The sequence below is a fragment of the Vigna angularis genome, chromosome 4 (genome assembly GCF_016808095.1).
Source record: "Vigna angularis cultivar LongXiaoDou No.4 chromosome 4, ASM1680809v1, whole genome shotgun sequence".
In the NCBI taxonomy this organism is placed as follows: domain Eukaryota; kingdom Viridiplantae; phylum Streptophyta; class Magnoliopsida; order Fabales; family Fabaceae; genus Vigna; species Vigna angularis.
Genome location: NC_068973.1, coordinates 7,576,604 through 7,600,171, shown reverse-complemented (window position 1 = coordinate 7,600,171; position 23,568 = coordinate 7,576,604). Strand labels below are relative to the sequence as shown.

General features: G+C 32.3%; 3 protein-coding genes across 4 annotated transcripts; 1 reads left to right on the top strand and 2 right to left on the bottom strand.

The window, feature by feature from the left end:
* Positions 1-1,460: 1,460 nt before the first annotated feature.
* LOC108330102 (heme-binding-like protein At3g10130, chloroplastic) lies at positions 1,461-6,758 on the bottom strand. Of its 2 annotated transcripts, none has more exons than XM_017564593.2 (8): positions 6,242-6,758; positions 6,018-6,155; positions 5,837-5,905; positions 5,660-5,731; positions 5,348-5,430; positions 5,134-5,265; positions 4,754-4,967; positions 1,461-1,787 (listed from the first exon to the last, which is right to left on the bottom strand). In XM_017564593.2, exons 1-8 carry the CDS (start codon positions 6,653-6,655, stop codon positions 1,743-1,745), a joined length of 1,167 nt encoding a protein of 388 aa, XP_017420082.1. In that variant the 5' UTR covers positions 6,656-6,758; the 3' UTR covers positions 1,461-1,742. The 2 variants fall into 2 exon arrangements, with proteins under 2 accessions (XP_017420082.1, XP_017420083.1); XM_017564594.2 differs by having other exon boundaries at positions 6,018-6,151; positions 6,242-6,382.
* A 3,636-nt stretch (positions 6,759-10,394) lies between these two features.
* LOC108330186 (amidophosphoribosyltransferase, chloroplastic) lies at positions 10,395-15,061 on the bottom strand. The gene is made up of 2 exons (XM_017564691.1): positions 15,038-15,061; positions 10,395-11,150 (listed from the first exon to the last, which is right to left on the bottom strand). The coding sequence occupies exons 1-2, from the start codon at positions 15,059-15,061 to the stop codon at positions 10,395-10,397; spliced, it is 780 nt and encodes a 259-aa protein (XP_017420180.1).
* Positions 15,062-19,658: 4,597 nt separating this feature from the next.
* Positions 19,659-21,155, top strand: LOC108331030 (uncharacterized). Its single transcript, XM_017565641.2, has one exon. It carries the CDS (start codon positions 19,777-19,779, stop codon positions 20,974-20,976), a length of 1,200 nt encoding a protein of 399 aa, XP_017421130.1. The 5' UTR covers positions 19,659-19,776; the 3' UTR covers positions 20,977-21,155.
* Positions 21,156-23,568: the final 2,413 nt, after the last annotated feature.

The following is a 23,568-nucleotide window of genomic DNA, read 5'->3' as shown; positions in this document are numbered from 1 at the left end:
TTCACGATGACACATTTTTTCTTCTAGAGTGTATTAGAACTTAAGGTTTGGTAAAATATTTTTATTATATTTTATGGTTACAGTTTAGTCTGATTTTCTATATAAAAGAAATATTAATTTCTAGTTGTTAAAAGATCGTCCTGGTTGTTGAAGTTGTAATGATATTTAAAAGAGTGATGAAATGTGATATAGAGAAATTTGATGGAAGGATAATGGTTGGCGGATATGTTATTGTGCTGGCGTGATGAATCTGCAACTAGGTTCATAGTTGCATAGAAGTTCAACGAGCTGCAAGGGCGGTGAATCGCACTATATCTATAATGTACTCCTAAATCCGGAAAGGAGGTTGTAGTTGGTCCTCGCATGATTCTATGAGTGCTCGTGTTGTGTTGCCACATTTCAGACGTGGTTTTCTCCATGTCTTTATATAATTCTTTTTTCTTTTATTATAAACCAAATTGAGTGTTTTTGTACTTTGTTCTCATTCATAATAATATCATTTTTTTTTCTTTCTTCCCCTTCCGAAGTGTTTTCTTTCGTCTTTCTTCTTCGAATTTTTTAGTTTTCTTTTTTGATATCTTATTCCCGTATGTCAAGTTACATTTACATTTGTATGATAGAGGTTAACAATTATGTTATCAAGTCTACAGAATTTATCACTGTACGTGATGATGAATGTTGTAAATATGTTATCATCATTATTAAAACGGTTAATTTATAATTTTCCTTCTCATAATTTTGTAACAAGGAGTGTTTATCCAATAATAACTTACTCTTTATAAATTAATTACTTTTATTTTCATTTAATGTAACTATAAAAAATAAGCTATTTATTGGATCCGTTGAATTGAAAGAAAATAAAGCAAAGATATTAAAGAGTGGGAATAAATTAATTCTTAACTTTAACTCAAATTATCGTTGCTTTTTTACAAAATATACGCCTATGCCAAGTGGGTGACATCAATGGCTCTAAAGCATTGGCGTTTGCAATGGCAAAGAGCCATTTTTCTTGACCAAACATTATTCAAAGGTTATTCTATGATGTTCTCAGAACTTTTCATGACTTTCATACTTAGTTACTTCCCCCATTCCTTTTTAGAACTGTAAATGCAGAACTTAAAATTGATTTTCAATTTATATAATTTAAAAATTAAAAATAAATTTTAAATTACGTAATTCAAAAATAATTTCTAGATTATATATTTCAAAAGTCAAATGACTTCAAATTATACAATCTAGAAACTATTATTTTCTTAATCCTAATTAATTTTGACTTCTAGATTACACAATTTATAAGTAATTTTTGAATTACAAGATTGTCCAATCCAAAAATAAAAATAAAAATGAGGTGTCTTTTTTTATGGAGGTGCAGGAAACTGCCTTAATGAATTAGCAGTTGTCTACTGGGTCTTGAATATAGATATAGGCCCACTATCAAATAGGTTACGAACTTGAATCACTTCAATGAACTTATTGCTGTAGCACTTTTTCTTTTGTTGAATTGTATTTAATAAAGAACATTTATAGTTCTCTTACAACTTGATGAGTTGTTGCTAATAAACATGTACATTGATTATCTCCTATTTAATTTTTTTTCCAAATTATATTTCCTATTTTTGGTTCCAAACATCTCTCATTCTTTACCAGAGAACTTTTAACAACATTTTTCATATACTCATATATGATGGAAAAATTAGTTGTGTGCAGTGATAATAACAACAGCTACGGTTTCTGCATTGATGCTAATCCAACGAGAAATCATTTAGCCATATGAGCACTTCATTCCTCTTCCATGTCATGACCCACAAAACAAATGAATCAATTGTCATTAATTAAGCCGACCAAATCAAGTCAGTGTAACAACTTTCAAAAGGATAAAATAGATCTTTATTGAAAATGAAGTAATACTATTGACCGTGGATAGAAAAGATATAAAATAGTTTTAAGGAAATAAGAAGCTTAGACTTTGTTAATTCATCATATTGTTTTTCCTCATGTGACTTCCAAACGATGTTCATTAGGAGCTCATACAACATAACTCACAAGAGTCGAGACTTATAATAAGAAATAAATTTGGTTCGAATTTGTAAGATCTTCTCAAGAAGCCATTAGCTTATGACTCACATCTAATAAAGTCTCTGACACAAAAAACTAAGTTTTTGTTATTGTATGCTAAAATTGGTGTTGTGATTCCTTCACTAAGATATCCTAGTATAACATCTAATGGGTGATTCTTGGTCAACTTGGAATTCCTTTCAATGGTTCTCATTCTTCTGTCGGACTGTCTAGTGGCTCTTGTAAACTGTATGATGCAATGGGGTATCTTTGTATATGATGTAAATCAAAACCAATAGATTTGTCTTGCTTTGAAATTCCTAATCAGGTTTGTGGTTATTAAAATTTACATGAATGACTTCCACTATAGACGTTCGAGAATTGTAGATTCTATAAACCTTAAGACGTTTCCAAATATCCAAGTAAGATTCGTTTATATCTTTTGGAGTCAAACTTACCCAAACTTTCCTTGGTATTAAGGATAAAGCATTGAATGCCAACAAGGATGAGAATAATATATGTCGGACTTTTTGTTTTTCCACAACTTATAATAGGGAGTCTTTTTAATCAGGGTTTAATGTAAATTCTATTTTGTGAAAAACAGGCTATATTGATTGTTTCTGTCCGTAAGTGTTTAGGCTTGGAGTCTGTATCAAGCATAGTCTAAGCCATTTCTTGTAAAGCACGATTCTTTCTTTCACCAACAACATTTTGTAGTGGTATCCTAGGAGTAGAAAAGTTATCACTTATACCATAGTTTTCACAAAGATCTTGAAAGCTTTCATTTGACAGCTTGGGTCTGTTCTAGGCCCCAAGGTAGGGGATCTTTCTTCAAAAGTTTGGATAGAAGATTAGTATATTTAGCTGCATGTGGAATAAAATCTCGGATATAATTGAGAGTCCCAAGAAATTGTTGAATCTGCTTAACAGTGAGAGATTCGTTTGGGAAGTTTAGTACCTCCCCAGCTATGTGAGGTTGAGGCTAGTATGTTCCTTGGAAGAAATGCATACCCAGAAAATCTATTTCCGATGAACCAAATGAATCTTTTTTCTCAAAACATAAGGCCAAACTGGTTAGCTAGATCAAAGAATTGTTCAAGGAGAGCCTTGTGCGATTTCATATTTTTGGAAAATAGAAAGATATCATCTATGTAGATGATTGCATGTTCTAAGAGAGGTTCAAATATTTGGGTCATTACTTTTTGAAACAAAGAGGAGGCTTCTTTTAACCCAAAAGGAAGTACAGTCCACCGATACTGGGCATTGGAAATACAGAAGGTAGTCTTGTGCCTATCAGAGGGATGGATTCCTAACCGCCAAAGCCCAAGTTTTAAATCAAACTTTGGAAAAGTGTTGGATTCTTTGAGTAGAAATTTATCATCTTTTAGGAAATGGTTTAAAGGTTTGTATTTTCACCCAAAGGTCCTTGTCTTAATATTTCTTGGCAATCTTGATGGGCCAACTGTAAATCTGTAGGAGTCATTCCAGGATGAGTAGCCTTGGTTGGATTAATATCTTCATTAAGCTTGAAAGTGAAGTTGGATGAAGAATTTTGGATTCTTCCAGATTGGACTGGGATGTGAGAATTCTTCATGACTGTCAGCACAAAGTGATTAGCTTTTTCTTGATCCCTTCTAATTGTGTGGGCACTCCAGTAATAGAAAATAATCTCTGTTATTTTTGTAAAAGGCTTGAATTCTCTTTTTAATTGGATCCCTGTGGAATGAATCTGGAGATCCTTAGCCTCAGAATAAATGTCCATCCCTACCAGGATATCTTTATTGGGCAGTTTACTTCCTATGAACTTGACCTATACTGTACATTCGGGGAAAAATCTTATCCCAATCGGAGCTTTGGTGACAAGATCAGTTCTAAAGATTTTCTCGTCGGCCACTATGAAATAACATGTCTCTTTTTTCCAGTACTATTTCGGATAATATCGAGGTTCATTATCCTCTTTTGAGCACCTGGGTCCATATAAGCGATATGGCCTTTTCAAAGTTACATCTCAATTCCAGACTAAGGGGAGAGAGGTTCATGCTATTTAACTCCTCAAATGAAAAGATAGTCTCCGTCCTCATCATCGGAAGATTCTTTCAAGGTAAAGAGAGTCTCCTCATTTGCCGAACTTTGATCTGAGTAAATTAACTCGTACTTGAGACAAGGTTCTTTTTGAAAGAGAGATGTATTGTTAGAAATAATTTCAAGGAGTGTAATAAACCTCTACATCACTATTATAGAAAAAGAAAAAGGGTCAGATTTTAATTTTGGAGTGGGAAACTGAGTTATAAATAAGCCTCTTTAGTGTTTGGGAGGCAATTTTTAGATAATTGTTTTAACTAGATTTTTCCCGAGTGAAAATGATAATATTCCTTTTGGGAGATACTTGTATACCTATGGTTTTGTAGGACTTTGTTTATTAGATATGTAAAGAGGAAATTTATACAGTTATCATTGTTGTGGTGCGAGTTGGTTCTTGATTAGGATTTTTTTTTCTTGTATAGATTCCTAACACACTCCCATCCAATAATAGGGATAATCCTGTTTCCTTCTTTGTTATTATTGTCAAACCTAATCTCTATAGCTAAATAATTCATCCAAAGTATACCTAAGGTATCTACACTGAGAAGTAGTATAAGCAGAGCAAGCACACATATCAGAAATCCACAAACATAATCAAGCAGGCTTCGTAGCATACCATTGTAAAGGTCCATGTCCGACCCGGATCATTGTATCGTGCAAGCAAACAACCAATCTGAGGTTTAAGACCATCTTTAATGATATTGGAGCGTAGGATTTTCTCCTTTTCACAAACAATATCCTCTGTGGGTTTTCCACTGAACTTCATTACTGCAGCAATGCCTCCCTCATTCTTTCTCACGCGAACTGTTTCTTGATTAGGACTTGGTAAACTGCTCAAGATTAAATAGTAAGCACAAACCTTTAACTTCAACTAAAGATATCACACTTTTTTTTTATGTTTATATATTATTTTGCACAAATCTGTAGGTCTCTATTAAGCTATGACATGAATGTCTTAGCAAAAAACTTGTTGACAAGAAAAACTCAGAACAATACCTTTCTGTTTCTTTGTCTGATGGAAGAACTATTTGGATTGAAACTTTGGACAGGTCAGCATCATTGCTTTGAGTGAATACAGGGGTAGTCATTGGTATCTTCTCCATGGAGGAATTCTTTCCAAATATATATCTGCGTATGTAGGGGATGATTAACCTAAGGCAGACTCTAAGAACAAACAAACAACAGCTTCACTTAAAATTTTAAATCTTACCCAGCAACATCATTAAAGCCTGTAGACCCAGATAGCTTGTCTCCATTTGTTTCGACAACTATGAATGGATCATACTGTCTAACCTGTTTCATCATTAAAAATGAAAAATATAGTGCATCAGATAACAATAGTAAAGATTCAATCTGGTACTCGTACAAGAGTGAATTTTTACCTTTGTATTTAATCAGACATTAATCATTTCAACAGATTGGCACGTTATTTTATCATGAATCAGACTACTACATTAGAAATGAAGATAATCGATGAAACTATCAATGAAAAACAATTATATTGATGAATGACACGATTAACCTCATAATTTGCCGTCCTTTTCAATACTTGATATTTTGGTGATTCTAATTCCGGTGTCTTATAAATCCTCAACTGCAAAACAAGCCCTCCTAGTTAGAATAATTTCGGAAGACTTCGACTTTGTGAGAATGTAAGGTCTAAAACATACATAGATTGATTGTGAAATAGAAGGGATACCTGTCTGATCACATCCAACAGACCTTCGAAAGAAAAATAGTCATTTTTCTGTATTGAATCCCAAAAGTCCTGGAAAATTAAGGAATGAAAAGCTCAATGCCAACATGAAATATTTGTTAATCTAAAAACCATAATTTGGTAGCATAGCATCACGACTAGATAATTGGAACTTGAAACTTACCAAGTGGCTACAAAACTTGCCATTTTCTGGGTTAATGCCCATTACGGAAGTTCCAGTAAAGATCAGCTCCGGTTTCCAAGGAAGTAGAGCGAATTTCATAACCATGGTCCACCTAGTAGTTATCTCATACGGTCCTGTCTATAGCAACTCCATTAGTCCAATAGAACAAATTCTACAATAAAGCGAAGAAGATAAGATGAAGAGAAGTTAAATTTGAAACCGACCGGTTTGACCCAATGCAACTGAAACTGGGGCTTGAATATTGTTTTGAGTAGCGCAATGTTGAAGAGGTAGCCGCTCAAAGTATCGTGTTTGGTGATAGGGTCTCGAAAGAAGACACGTTCGTCATAGGCCGTTTTATCGATACCTTGATCGTCGAAGAGGTGTATGAGATCGTCATAAAGAAATCTCACGAGTTCTTGAATGTCGAACGTTTTGGGTGGGTTTTGCTCCGCTAAGCTCGACTGAATGACCCACTTGAAGCGGTTGCTGTTTTTTACACTGAGAGCAAGTTTTCGGGGCTTGGGGGAAGGTGGGAGGTGCCGCCGTAGGCTAACGGCGGTTCTTGGTGGGCCGGAACTGGCGCACGCCGTGGGGAACGGCCGTGCACTTTGGTGGGAGAGGGTGGAAGTTGCCATTGGTATGGAATCTGAAGACAGTGAATCCTGGCCTCACACCAAATATTTGGAGAAACATGGACCAACGGAGTCCACATGTGTACGTGAGTTTCAGAGTTGACACCACGAATTTTGGCACTTTAATGTTTGAATTGAGGGCCTTATTATTCGAAAATGAGAAAGACAAGATAAAAGACAACGGGAAAGAAGAAAAAGGGTAAAACTTAAGAAATAAAAATGAAAGAGAGAGTTAATGTAATTTTGAAAGTTATGATTTTTTTAATTTGTTGCTGAAATACATTCCAACTATATCTTAACAGTTACTGGAAAAGTTTAATAAAAAATGTCATTTTAATTAATTTTAAACTTAATCAAATTTGAAGGTTTGTTTTAACTAAATTGATTTGGTATAAGATTCATAAAATTTTGAAAGTTAAACTTTTTTAGGCTTGTTGGTACTCAGCCCTAGGAAACAAATACAACTTGTCTCATTTTATTTCCAAATTATTGGAATATTATTATATATAGATGTATCCACGTCATGTAATTGAATGTTATCATTTAGAATGGAAGTTTAAGAGAGCTTGAAAACTTTTTTGAAAGACAAATATGAGTAAATGATATAGTGAAAAATATATATAAGTTGAAAAACAATTTTCGAGATATTCTTGTAAAGCTTTTACAAAGACATGGAAGTATAATGTAGGCGTATGATAAAAGAAACAATGAAGATTTTGTTTCTTATACCTTTTCACTCAAACAAAGTTACATTCACAAACAAAACAAAATGAAGACTTTATTTGTGTTAGATTTTTATTGGAAGTTTTTTTAATTTTTTTTAATTGCTCGAAACAAAGCAATAGTTAACATTGATTTAAAGTGAAATATTGTGTGCTTAAAGAGTTGAGATATTTTTAGAGTTTTAAAGAGTTGAGATATTTTTCAATGAAAATTTTCTTTTGAATTAAAATTAAGGTTTAATGTCTTGGTAGGTCTCTATTTTTGTCCAGAATCTCAACTAGGTCTTCCACTTATTCGGTGTCTCAATTGGGTCCTTATTTGTGTAAAATTGAATTAAATAAAAGCTTTCCATCAAATTGAAAAGACGCTCAACTAGGTCTTCCACTTGTTCGACGTCTCAATTGGGTCCTTATTTTTATAAAATTGAATCAAATAAAAACTTCCCGTCAAATTGAAAAGCGCTCAACTACGTCTTCCACTTGTTCGGCGTCTCAATTGGGTCCTTATTTTTGTAAAATCGAATCAAATAAAAGCTTCCCATCAAATTGAAAAGACACGGTTAAGGAGAGTGTTACGTGTTTTGTTAAGGAGTGTGTTACGTGACATGCACAGTGTACTTTTAATTTATGTGGCATTAAAAACGTGTGTGAAGTGTATTTTTTTAATTTTTGAATTTAAAAATGGAGTGCACAGGGGAAATAAAATGTAAACAAGGAAAAAGTGGGCAAAAGAAATTAAATCAAGTGCAACAACCTCTTTCTCTTTCGAAATCGAAATCAGATTAGGGGAAGATGAGTTTTAGGGTTCGTGGGAGAAAACAAAAGTGTCATCTTCTTCTATTGAAAGCGCGATGGATAATGAAATGCAGATTTCACGTTCTATTTCTTCTTCTTCTTCTACTGATGAAAGTTCAACGAGTGCAACACACTTCTCTCTTCTTTTCCATTGTTTATTTGTTCTTATGCGCCAACAAAAGCTCAATTTTCTTCTCCAACTCTAGTTTCCCCACGAACCCATTTTTCATTTTCCCCAAAAAGATCACAATTTTGCTTCAATCTATACTTCATCTTTTTCGGTTCCCGTTTTCGTTTCATGGGCATCTCTTCAAATCTGGAACCATAGACATTCTCATTACACACTGCCATGGACAAGGACAAGGACAAGTCTCACACTCGCAATTTTTTTACCAAAATTATGTTTCTGCTCTGTTGTGTTTGCTTAGAGGGAAGCGATGAAGCTGACATACAAAAAATGGCTACGCAAGAGCAGAAGATTTTTGCCTACGAAACCTTGGCTTCTGTCACCAAGAATTTTAGTGATATTCACAAGCTAGGCGAGGGAGGTTTAAGCTAGGTGAGGGACGTTTTGGTTCCGTCTACAAGGTATAATAAAAATCGAGAAGCTTTTAATTGGTTCGTTCTGGTTCATGTTTTCTATGGAATTCAATACAAACCTAGTTCTTTGTTCCAAATTAAAGGTTGGATTCGACGACTTGTTGTTTTTATAGTATTTGGTCCCAATCTGATTTCGATTTCGCAATTACATAGAAAGGACTGCTGCACTTAATTTAATTTCATTTGCCAACTTTGCCCTTACTTAAATTTTATTTCCCCTTTTGCATTCCACTTTTTATTCAAAAATTTAAAAAATACACTTCACACACCTTTTTAGTGTCACGTTAATTAAATGTACACTATCAGCATCTTACATAACATCCTCCAGCGTTTTTTCAATTTCACGGTAAGTTTTTGTTTAATTTAATTTTACAAAAATAAGGACCCAATTGAGACGTCGAACAAGTCGGAAACCTATTTGAGATTTTAGTCGAAAATATGAAACTACCAAAACATTAAACTAAAATTAAACATGATGTCCATCAATATCATGAAAGATATATTAATTGAAAAAATACCTAACATTTCTACATTTTAATAGATTTTGTATTTGATTTGGAATAATAAGTAATGATAAGCTTTTATCTTTGTAATTATAGATAAGTTATTAAGGATACTATTTTTATAAAATCTTACAAAAAAGAACTGCTAATTAACATGGAAAAGGACAAGAAATTTGAAAACATATACTACAAAAAAATATTAAAAGAAAAAAGATAAATACGCAAAAATAGAAAAACTTATAAAAATAGTTTTTCTACGCACATCTTTATTATTATCAATTGCACTTTCATACTAAATAAAAGAAAAAAAAAACTATTCTTTTTCATCATTCTACGTAATTATTGTTATTATCGTGATCATTCTCATCAACACCTTAGTTGCATCATTATTATTACACTTCTATTTTACACTGCTTTTAGTACTCACCACTGCAGGGATAGATTACCAAAAGGACAATCACGCAAATCCATACTTGCAGACGTTGACGCCGCTGCTGGATGAGGCTCGTCGGAATCCGGCAACGACGGCAGATTTGGAGCTCGTCCTCGAGGGTGGAGACCACGATTGACACAGTAGTGTGGGAGAGTGAAAAGAGAATGTATGTTGAGTTGTGCAGAATTTGATGAGGGGAAAGAGATAGAACAATTTAGGAAAAAAGACGAAGTTGTGTGTGGATGGAGGCTGGAGAAGAAGAAGGAATGAATAGATGATTGGACCTCCCATGACGACGCCGATGAGTGTTCCGGATGCGACCAACGTCGCCGCCAATGGGTCTGGTTGGATTGTGGAGCTAACCCTTGATGTTGGGGTTGAGGCGGGTAGAAGAAGATGAAAAACAGAAAAAAAAAAAAAAAAAAGGAGATAAAATGTAAAAGAAAATAAAATAAAAGTTTAATCATTTACGAAGTTCCTATTTTCGCGTGAAATCTCATTTTAGTCTCTTAGTTTCTAGACTTCTCAATTGGGTCTTAAATTTATGAAAATTGCAACAATTGGATCATTTCCGTTAAATTGTGTCCAACGACGTTAGTGTGTGTCTGACGTGGCACACTGTAGTCAGTTTCTTAACTGACGTGGCTGACTGAAGCAGGGCAATGAAGCACGTGGATAATAACAATTTTTTAAGTCCTCCCCACATAGTGCAACCTTATAAACCCCTGCTGAAAGGGAACCCTAGCTTTTGCAGCATAGCCAAGCACAACCACCACCCCAGAATCGGGAACCGCAATCACAACGTCGCACTCAACGGGGCTCTCAATGGTCAGTATTTCCCCGAATTTCCTCCTAGACTCGTACACAGACCTCCTGAAGACAAGATAGTTGGGAAGTGCGAAGTATATGTGCTCGAAGATGCATTGCTTTGTCTCCTGATGAGTCACGAGGCAGAGGGATTGGATTCCCGTGTGGTCCACCACCACAACCTCACTCGGGTTCACCTCTCTCTCATACGTCGCATCGATCAAATCCAGCGCGCATGTCTCCGAGGCGAAAACCATAGCGCCGTTCTTTCTCCTTCCCATCACCAAAGGTCGGAACCCGAAGGGGTCCCTCACAGCCACCAGCTTGTCCTCCGTGAGGAACACCAGGGAGTACGCCCCCTTCAGATTCTCGCAGGCATTCACGACTCTGAGTAGGAAAGGTCTGTGCTTGGAGGTGGCAATCAGGTGGAGCACGACCTCGGTGTCGGAGGTCATGTTGAAGATGGACCCATTGTCTTCCAGTTTGGAGCGGTAGTTCACGAAGTTTCCATTGTGCGCGACGGCGACGGAGCCGAAACGGTAGCCGGCGACGAAGGGTTGGACGCTCACGAGCTTGGAGTGGCCAGCGGTGGAGTAGCGGACGTTGGCAATGGCGCAAGAGCCGGGCAACTCAGATAACTTCGATTAAACCCTAATTACCCAAATTGATACCCCAATTTGTGAAATGGAATGAACTTTGGACGAACCCTAGAAGTACTCAGAACAATCCCAATCCCTAATTCGATCAATTCAAAATCTGAATCCCCATTTTGGTTTAAAACATTTATTTTCTTTTTAATTAAAAAAATGTTATTATCCACGTGTTTCACTGTCCTGCTTCAGTCAGCCACATCAGTTAAGAAACTGACTACAGTGTGCCACGTCAGACACACACTAACGTCGTTGGACACAATTTAACGAAAAAGATCCAATTGTTGCAATTTTCATAAATTTGGGACCCAATTGAGAAGTCCAGAAACTAAGGGACTAAATTGAGATTTCACGCGAAAATAGGGACTTCGTGAATGATTAAACTTAAAATAAATAAAAAAACTAGGTCTGTATTTTTTTTTTAAATTACATGTGTCAGCCCATTTGCGTAGACATTTTAATTTAAATGTGTGTAGATCACCATAGGAATAACTATACATAAACTTTTTAAGAAAGAAAAATTCAAATTTCGAATATAGATTGAGAAATTTAAAACACAGTTAACTTATCCAAAATAGATTTATAAGTGTTACATAAAACTGGTATGTAATGTCTGTAAAGTTCATTTTAGAAGATATATTCTCAAAAGTTTTTTTTATAAATTTTGTTTCAGAAAACCCATTCTTAAATGCATTCGGAAAGTTTGTTTTGAAAATCTTATAATAAAAACTTTGTTTTGAAAATCTCGATCCAAAAGTAAAAAAGAATTTGTTCTCGACGATTTTCGGCACGATTTATAATATCTCAATCACATACTATAAATATTATAAATAAACAATTACATAATTAATAATATAAAATAGTTAATAAAACAAAGAATAAAAGTTGCATTATAATTATACAAAACATATATACAATTTAATTTTATATATAAGTCAACTAAAACAAAACTATATATTTTGTCAAAGAAAACTAAATATTTGTTAATCTTCTATTCAAAGCTTATTATACAAAAATATCATTGTCCTTTGTTCACATCACAAATGATCATAATCGATGTACGAACAATAAATAAAACTCAAGCACAAGAGAAAACAAACAAAGTAAGCTAGTAATACAAAATCAATTATAACATATTAAAACTTCATACATATATCATGGTTTTCATACAAAATAATTTAAACATCCTAATCATGCCTTTGACTTAAACTGGACTATTTGGATTTAGTATGAATGTTGAGTTACGGTGGGTCATCCACTTATAATGGTTTCTACTACTCTGCAGAGTAATTGTCAATGAATTTCATCCTATCACACTCACAAGATTAGTTTGTATCGCACTGAAAGCACCTAGATTAAAACCTCTTGCTACTTTCACCACATGTATCAATCATCTCTAATTAAGAACGAATAATTATTAGAGTGTCAGTATAATCCCCGAGAATGAATTTCTTGCATTCATTCCAACAATACTTTGATACAATGAGAATGATCAACTTTTAGAAAGAATTGAATGATGATTTTAGAAAAATGATGAGAATATGGTTGGAAACGAAGAAGAATATTTGTTTGAAAGTAAGGTTAAGAAGAGTTGAATATAGATTGAAAATGGAGGCAAAGTTTAGCAATTAAGTAATGGGAATGTCGTGAGAAATGGAGGCAGGTGAGATTAGTATTTGTTGACTGGGCAGCATGAGTCACCCCACCACTATATCACAGTGCACGCCTGGTGTGCTGATGACCACTACCACTGGTTCATATTCCTTCTACCCAATCAACTATTCTTAATTCAATAATTCCATATTACAAAACTAACACTTCTTAAAACCAATTTAAATCTCAGCCATCACTTCAACACTGCTACCATCAACGCCGCCCATGACGTACCCTTTACTTTGGAATCCTTGTTGGACGCTTGTCCCATCTGCCTGCCTTTCAACAAATACATAAACATTTTCTTCCTTTAGCTACAGTTCCTTCCTGTACCTATAATACATTTATGTTACCTTCATCTTTTTATCCTCCTAAATTACTATCGTCGCAGCCAACTTTACTTTTTCTGACGTCGTCTTTTGTGTCTCCACCGTTTGTCTTTTCAGGTGAGTTTATCTTTCCCTTTCTCATTTTATCGTTTTTTATTTCCTGAGGTACATTTCATACTGCTTCATTTCTAATATTTTTAGATAGCTCAACCCAAAATCACAATGGGCATCAACCAATTTACAGACTTCTGGATTCGGTCTTTGTCATAATCTATAAGTTTATTCTATGTCATGTAACTTTTGGAAAAAGTTCTTTAGATTCTTTACATCAATAAGCCTTTTTCAGATTAAAAATTTGGAAAAGAATTTTATACTGTACGATGTAATTTTGGATTTGTATATATATTTAAATTGCATAGTTTGAAATTAATTTTTTAATCTAAAAGAAAAATTAGATTATACAATTTAAATTATAAGAAATGTAGTTTAGATGGTGTAATTTGAAACGTTTCTTTTTATGTTATTTTTATCTTGTATTGTTTTGTTTAATTTGTAAACCTATAATTAGGACTATAGATAATCTATCTCAACCCATACTAATAGATATCTTTTTCTTGAGAGATTTATTGGATAGATACAATAGAATGAGACAAACTCAATCTACATAAAATTTGATATCACATTTAATCTAAAACTTTATAAGATAATGAATTTATGAATTTTCTTTTTCTTATAAAAGGTTCAACTTTTTTATATTTATCTAATGTGAAACTTAAATTCATTTAAATTTTCAACACATAAAAAATTAAATTTATTAAATTATCATGATTATTGTGTGTTAAGAAATGAATTTCTTTGTACTAGGATTTTAAATATTATTTGTGTAGGATTGTGTGTTGGGAGTTAAATTTGGTGTCATACAAAAAAAATTAAACAAAATTGTGTAAAGGTTGTCTGCAAATATTAGCTACTACAATAATAATTTTGAGAGAAAAGAATAGAGTTACTTATTATAGACAAACTAACAATTTTCATCTGCCTCTTGATGAGATGACTATCACATTAGATGATATGTCTACACTCCTTCACATTCCTATAGTGGGATAGTTCTGTACATGCACAACTAATGGAGTTATTGGGCTTGGAAATAATGATGTCTCCACAAAGACCAAACAATATCATAGTAGACACATAAGACTAAGTTGACTACGAACAACTCTTTCACAAACATACCAATTTGTCAGAAGTATAATAGGTAGGCAGAAATCCAAGTATCAAATCCACAAATATTTACTCTATAATTATTTGTTATAAGAAAATCAATTATATGATTCTTTTTTATAAGAGAGAAAAGATAAAGAAAATATTTTATATAATAAAAGAATACAGATAAAATTAAGAAATTTACCTTGTATTAACTAAAAAATGTCATAGTAGACACATAAGACTAAGTTAACTACGGACAACTATCTGACAAACATATCAATTTGTTAGAAGTATAGTAGATGGGCAGAAATTCAAGTATCAAATCCACAAATATTTTCTCTATAACTATTTGTTATAAGAAAATCAATTGTGTTTTTTTTTTATAGGAGATGAAAGATGAAGAAAATAAAAGAATAAAGATAAAAGTAAGAAATTTACCTTGTATTTACCAAACAATGTCATAGTAGACACATGAGAATAAGTTAACTACGAACAACTATTTGACAAACATACCAATTTGTTAGAAGTATACTAGATGAGCAGAAATCCAAGTATCAAATCCATAAATATTTGCTCTATAATTATTTATTATAAGAAAATCAATTATGTGGTTTTTTTTATAAGAGAGAAAAGATAAAGAAAATGTTTTATATAATAAAAGAATAAAGATAAAAGTAAGAAACTTACCTTGTATTTACCAAACAATGTCATAGTAGACACATGAGACTAAGTTAACTACGAATAACTCTTTGACAAACATATCAATTTGTTAAATGTATATACTAGATGGACAAAAATTCAAGTATCAAATCCACAAATATTTGTTCTATAATTATTTGTTATGAGAAAATCATTTATGTGATTTTTTTAATAAGAGAGAAAAGATAAATAAAATATTTTATATAATAAAAGAATAAAAATAAAGGTAAGAAATTTACCTTGTATTTAGGAGTGATTTCAACCATTTCAAGAAATTAAAATACTATTTGAATTACTTGTAATTAAATTATTTTTATTTTTTAAATGTATTTGCTTAGATAGAGTAATTGAAGCATCTTGCATTTCAATTTTCTTATCAGTATAAAATAATTGAATTTCTCTTATAAGATAAAATATTTATTTTAAAATATAAAATATAAAATTAAAATTTACAAAAAAATAATAATATTTGTCAAATTTTAATATTCAAATAACATTCTATAATTCAATTTTTAATGTGTTTGTATAACAAAAAAGTGATTGATTGTTAAATTTTGATTTCCTTCTTGTTTGAGTTAATTTCAAATTATTTTGTTTTAGTATTTAAAACATCTTTTAAAGGTTCCAAAATTTTAATTTTCACGTCCAAATAACTCATTTTGTTTAAAAATAAATAAATTCACCAAATAAATAAATTTTGTTCTTAAATTATTTCGTTTAAACACACGATTAGGAATTTTGAATAAGAGAGTAAGGAACCATCGGAATGACTCAAAATAAAAATAATAATAAGATAAAGAAATATAAAGTAATAAAAGAAATGCTAGAGATTGATTTTATTATTCTTTTTTTGTGTAATTTCTTATTTCTTAATCCATGTTTAATTGCACAATTAATTCAATAATTCACAAATTTGATTTAAACACAACTCTTTGGTTAGGAGAATACTTAGATTAGTTAAGTGAGAATTTGATTCCTTGGTGAACATTGTTAACTAACAAACATTAAAATTGAGTACTTACAAGTCACTTAAGAGTTTCTATTCCCTCTCCCTTGTAGGTTGTCACAACTTTGCTTTTATATATATATATATATATATATATATATATATATATATATATATATATATATATATATATATATATATATATATATATATATATATATTCTTTTAAAAGGATTTTTCAACCATAATTAAAATTATGAAATAATCATTTAATTAACTAGGCCAAATAAGCATTAAAAATATACTAAAAACAACTAAATAAGTAAATAATGTTGTAAAGAAAAAGATAATTTGCATAAGTCGGGTAGTTAAATCGACTTCTAATAACATAGTGTTTAACCTCATGGTTTCACACGGACACACAAAGACAAAAATGAAACTAAAGATTGTGAATATTCTAATGTGTGTGTCACAATATTTAGGGCTAACTTAGGCTAAGGAGTAGTGTCAATTGTGATAATAGAGTACACAATCATAATTTTTATAAGTTTGAGAGTATAAGTCATATATCTCTCACTTATGCAAGACTCACTTGATTAGGTTGATCAAGAAAACAACATTCACTTAAGAAAGGAAATGCTTCACTTAAGCAAGAATCTTAGATTTCATTCTGACCCAAAATCTTCTCATTTTCTTGAAAAAAAAAATGAACAGTAAAAAAAACATAAAATTGTAACGAAATATATAAAACATAAGTTTAAATTAAAAAATAGTAAAATAATATCATAAAATAACAATAAATGCTTGAACACAAGCCAAAAATAGGGTCAAAATAAATTAATATGTGACTTTTATCAATTGTTAAAGGCATATATGGAGTCTTGTGCGTTATTGACCAATTTCTTTAAATAAGTCAAATTTATAGAGAAGTTATGAGTCTTCACATATTTTCAACATTGCAACAATTAAATGGTAACTACAATGACAATCAACATTCACATTAATAACATTATGTATCTATGGATTAAAGCTAGGATGAATTGCTTGTGAACTTGTTTAGTGTCCATGGTAACCTTAGTTTTTCCTTTCTCCTTGCATAGCATGAATGTAATGCACATGTTCAAAATATGATAGTTTACCCTTTGTAGATTTTTGTAAATATTAGTTTGAATTTTTTTGTAAACTTTTAGTTTTAACCTCTTCTACTAGTGCACACAATAGTATCATATATGGTTATTCAATTTCACACAAATTATTTTTAGTTGACTTTACTAGTAATGTCAACATATTTAAAACAATTCATAATGACGTCAAATTTTTGTTGTATAGAAAACCCAAATAATGACTCATGAGGATATATTCTGTTAGCTAACTCTAGTCCACATAATATGTATTTACACTAATACAATTTTTTTGTTTATTATTTTAGGTTTTTTTATGTGTTTTATAGGTCACACGTAATTGCGAGAGGTGTAAATTGAAGATATACTAGACGCAAATTTACATTCTTGAAAAGAGAATAAAGGTAAACTTTGAAGCTTTTTTTTTCAATGCTACTCAGAATCGCTTAATGGAGATGCCAAAATCCACATACACGGTTCTCATATCAAATCTAGGTTCAAGCCATCTCATCCCAGGCATGTAGCTCGCCAAGCACTTCATCCTTCTCCACAACTTTAAAGTTACAGTCATCACTGTCACTTCCCAAACTTCACGCTCAACTCAACCCTCACATAATTCTTCTACTACCTCTCACTACCCTCCTTGGCCAAAATAATGTCACCGCTATAAAAAATAATAAAACTAATATTCAAGAAAAATAAGGAGGTCATTCATGCATAACTATGAATGATATAGTAGCAAGAAGCATGAGAAATTAACCTCGATGTAGAAAAATAATGAGAGAGAAAGATGTTTCCCAACACGAAAATGCCAAAAACTATGACTTTTAGTCACCAATGGAAGTCTTAAATCACAAAAAGATGAAAAGTGAGGGAAACATTGACTTCTAGCTTCATGCAAGAAGAAAAGTGAGGAGAAAAAGGACATTAAAAGTTTTTTTAAACAAATTTATGTCTGACCTATAAAGAATATATGTAAAAGAGAGTTTTTACATCTAATCCTTGCAGGACAAACACATAATCTATGTCTATTAAGTGCATATTAAACGTAAATTTACGTTTAACTCTACTTAATAAAGGTAAATTTATGTTTGTCCTGTAGGGGTCAAAACATAAATATTGATAATTTATTTACAAAAATGTCATCGCACATTTTTTATACTTGTTACCTACATGTCAGACGTAAATTTAGTGACATAGAAGACTATTTTTGTGTTAATGTTAGTGGTATACTATCAAGTTTCCATGTCAAACATGTTGGGAATCGATAAAAATGAGAAAGTTGAGCATATATAAGAAAGAAGACGATAAACCTATTAGCTTAAGGTTCGGTTGAAAGTGATGTCAATGTTTTGTATAACTTGAGTCTATGTCACATTTATTCAATCTCTCCCTAATGAATCCTGTCTCAAAAAACATATTAATGATATCAAAATTGCTAGTTCATCTTGATAAAAATCACTTTAGACACTTGAACTCAATAAGAAACTTACCTATATAATTTCATATGTGAGTTGTACTCAAGTTACATTTATGTAACATCTCTCTAATTAATACTTTTAAAAAAAACTCAATCAAAACAATAAATATTCTAACTTCTTTCCATATATAATTTAAAATCCAAATTAGAATTGTAAAATCCACAATTAATTATAATAAATAAATAAATTTTATATTTTATATTGCTCAATTCAAAAGACTTGTCAATGGTCCAATCTATAAATAACTCAAACAATTAACACCTCCTGCTTGAATCCATTAAAATAAAACGAAATGCTTACCTAAAGTAACTAGCTAACTTCAACCTTTTATAAAACTTTGATTCCAATGATATTCTTTGTCAAACACCATGTTTAAAGTAAGAACATGATACTAATACCGAATACCAAAGTGGAAGAAATTATAAATTAGAAAAAGAAAAAGTGGAGTGTATAAATAGAAAATATGAAAGTACAAAAAGAAAAATAGTGAAAAGATATGCTAATAATAGATACAAGAACCCATTTATCTTCGAAATAGATGAAAAATATATCATATTTAACTTTCCTTTAATAATTATCACTCGGATACATGTACATACATACATATATTTATATATTCTACCATTAATTCTAAAAATTCATTTCTTAATATGTAATTCCAGATTTAACAACAATATTAATATGCAAATATTTATTTTAGAGTTAAGCTATGAAATAAGATTATTAAAACGGAAAATATTAACAATAAAGTATTATTTGGGGTGTAATTATATAAAGTTATATATTTTTATACTTATTATATTAATTATTTCATAAATAGAGTAATTTGATTTAAATATAAAGTTTAGTAGGCATATATTTAAATTTTCATTTAAAAAAGATTATTAAAATTATGAAAAATATAAAAAAGTATGATGAGTATGTGATGGATAGCATGTGGAAAATAATGTAGGGTAAGTTATTGAAGAGATAAGAAGGGAAAGAAAAGAGTAAATAATGGTGTTGAAAAAATGATGAAGTGGAAAGGTGGTTGTCGAAGAAATAAAAAAGGTTGATGATGAAAGACATCGTTGTCAAAAGCCAACCACACTGAGACAAGGACTCTGTGATATAAACTTGATCCATGAATCCAACAACAACCCCACCCACCTGAAATCCAACACACTCCACTGTGTTTACATGGACGATCACCCAAACTCAACTCCCAAAAACGCCATTGGCCTCTGTCTTCTCCCACAGGAACTCATCCAAACCATCTTCCTTTCACTCGTGCTACCCGAAATCGTTCGCTTAAAGCTCGTCAACAAATCCTTCTCCCGAATCATCTCCGACCACACCTTCGTTCGCCAGTGCAACACTCTATCCACTTCCACCACCTGGCTCTTCGTCTACAAAAAGCGCTGGCTCCGTGACGCCGTCCTCCACGCCTTCACCGATCGGAGCTCCGATCGCTGGTTCCGGATCCCCATCGCCGACCTTCTCAAACCGGTTCACTTCCACGGGGAGGACCTCTACTTCCTCGCCGCCTCCAACAACGTCTTCCTCTTCGCCTCCAACACCGTTCGCGAGGTCGTCGCTGTTAATTTAGTCTCCGTGACCGTTAAGAAAATCCCCCCCTCCCCGTTGGGTCCACGTGGCACCTCCTCGTGGAGGCGATCCGGTATGAAGCTCGTAACCGAACCGTCCGGGTCGGGTCACTTTCGTTTCATGTTCGCGGAGTTCGTCGGGAATCACCCCGTTTTGTTTGTGTACGACTCCAGGACTGACACGTGGAAGTCAACGGAGGCAGTGGAGAGTGGCGCGAGTGAATTTTCGCCACGTGGCGGGGGTCACGTTTTTCTGAACGTGGTTCACGGGCCCAGAGAGAGCGTTTTGGTTGCGTCAACACCGGAGTGCGACGCGGCGGTGGTTCTGCGGCCGAGATTTAACTACGCGAGGGGTGTGGGCGGTAATTTGACGGTTGGATTCAGCTGGGGGAACGTGATTGACCGGTTGCACGTATACGGTGATGGGTATATGATGATCGTGAAATCGGAGGGTGCGAGGGTAATCGGAGAGGGTGGGGTGAGTAGGAGCGTGAGGGTTTTGAAGGGTGTGGAACTGTGGGGTCTTAGCTTGGAGGGAAGAAAGTGGGAGTTTTTGTCTATGGTTGCCGGTGTGATTGAGAAGCCTTATGCGGCGATGATGGGGTGTTTGGAGGAGAAAAATGGGGTGGTGACGGCGGCGTTGGTGTGTAATTGCGAGGGAGTTTGGGATATGACGTGGCTGTCTTTTGATGCGAAATGGAAGCAGTGGACATGGATGGCACTCCCTGATTGCAAAATGAAGGGTTGGAACATGGCCGGAATAAGCTTCTCTTCTGGACTTACCTTGCCATGAACAGTCATACTCATCAAACATTTTATGTTACCTCTTCCTGCTACATATTTATCAATGGCTTTCTACCTCCACTTCTTTTCGCTTTGTGTTTTCCCTTATGTCGTACGTTGCCAACTCAATTCCCAAGGATAACATGGCTATTGTTTAATAACGGAATTTCAGTTATGGTTTATTTTGGAGTTTCATGTATCCTTAAAACACATTTAAGTCGATTAAGAGAAAAAATATTAATATAATTTATTTTTTACTTTCTAAGACATTAGGACGACTTTTTAAATATATCCCACCACTCAGATGGAGGACTTATTAAAATCTTAACTTTTTTTTAAATAATAATTAATATTTATGTAAGAAATTTAAATTTCAAGTGAGAAGTCTTAAGGTTGACTGGATACAAGTGAGATGAACAACGTATAAGAAGAAATAGTCACAAATTTTAAATATAATGTATTTTATATATCAGTTGACTTTTGGTTTAAAATTCATTTTATTGGATTGATTTATGACACGGACTTCATCAAATCCAAATCTCTCAAGTTATATATATAGACTCTCATCGATACATTTACTTTAAGAACTCCGCAATTGCTGTAGTACATGGAAAGTGTGTTATGTTGGATTGTACATTGTAATCTCTATTAAAATTATATTGGTTGATCTAGAATGACTAAAAAAACATTTTACATAATCATTTTAATTTATTATATAACTTTAAACTATGTACAGTTCATCGTTTTTGTTTTAATATGTTAAAACTAATATTTTAATTCACTTAAGACGACCCTATGTTAATATGCTATAACAACCTTTTAATTAATTATTTATTTCACTAATAAATAAAATTAACATATTAAAATGAAGGAAGAGGAGAAAGAAGGGAAAAGAAAGAAGATCAATCAAATACACATGGATTTTACTGATAATTTTTTCAATCGATAATTACAAATAGATTTATCGACAGAAAAAACTATCAGTAATTATGGACAAATCAAAACTTCCATTAATAAAATTTATTAATGACATTTTTATCGACAAATTTTTTACTATTGATAATTTTAATTTATCAAAAAATTTTATGCGTTACCAATGAATTTTGATAGTTGATAATGTCAATTTTTTTTGGTAGTAATAAATGAAATATTCACTCTTTTTTTAAAAAAAAGGAAAACGACATAAAAATGTAACAATGAAATTTTTTGTTTTTGTATGAACACTATAAAAAATAATGTCAATTGTTTAAAATCACCATTCTTTGCAACATAATACAAAACTTGAAGAATAGACATATTTTACATATAAAATATGACCTTTTTAAGTGTCATTTTTTGAACCATCATATTTTACGTGTAAAATCACTTCTTAATAAATCTCAATATTTTACTTAATTTTTTTCACTTTTCCTCTCAAATGTAATCTTGTTATGATGCAAAATTTGAAATCTCATCCTAATATCAAAACTTTACGTGCCTAATATCTAGAATCCTGCCTTAATCTAAAACTTCTTACGTCCTAAAATTTGTTTGAAATTCCTTCATAAATCTAAAATTTCACACTAATTTGAGAAATGATTGTCGTGGATCGAAAATAAGATGAAATTTTAAACTAAAACGGAGGTAGAACCCGCCAACACCACAACACATCTGACTATAAACTTTGTCGCCACTACCTGCATATGGTGTTACCAACATTGTGCGCGTGAAACGCCGATTCCATCTCTTCTTGCACAACACAAAGGCTCACTACAACGAACTCTGTTTCTCTTATAATTTCTAAAAATTGATTGCTAATTGAGGGTGATTTTTCTTTGGCTTTGCTGTTTTGATGTTTATTTCTCTATTAGGATTTGTCATGTTTTCTATTAATACCTTTGTTGTTTGTATATGAATGTGTAAATCGGGAAGTGATGATAGGTGGAGATTGAAAACGTGAATGAGTCTTTGGTGTGTGAGTGTTAAGTTAATGGATATTGTGATTCTATTCTTCTTACGTGTATAGTTGTGTTGGTTCTGGATGAAGATGGAGACATTGAAGAGGTGATGGATCTCTCTAAACACTCTACATGTTGATAATATGGTGATAATGATTATAAAGTACTATTAATGGAGGTTGAATGAAGATGGAGAAGTTTACCAAAACCTAGTATATATAAGTTCACTTTCTCCTTGCCCCAAATTTTCTTATTAGTTAGTGCATTGGTGTTTGGTTTAGTTATTGCTTTCTTAAATATGGTTTAGACGTGGTATGTGTTTGGTAAATGGTTGTTTGATACATGTAGTTTCTTGAAAGCTTGGACTAAGGATGGCAAACAAATTCACACCCTCAAGTATCCGTAGATAAATTTTTTGACGAATAGTTGGTACCCACGGGTTGTAGGTAGTGGGTATTTTAATATCTACTTATAAATAGGTCGAGTGCGAATATTATAGTATCTATACCTGTGGGTATCCGCTATCCGTAAAAAATAAAAATAAAAATTTAATTTACATTTTATTAAGTTAAATTTAATTTATATTTTATCAGATTAAATTTAATTAAAAATAAATTTTAATTTATATTTAATTTAATTTATATTTTTTATAATTTTATTTACAT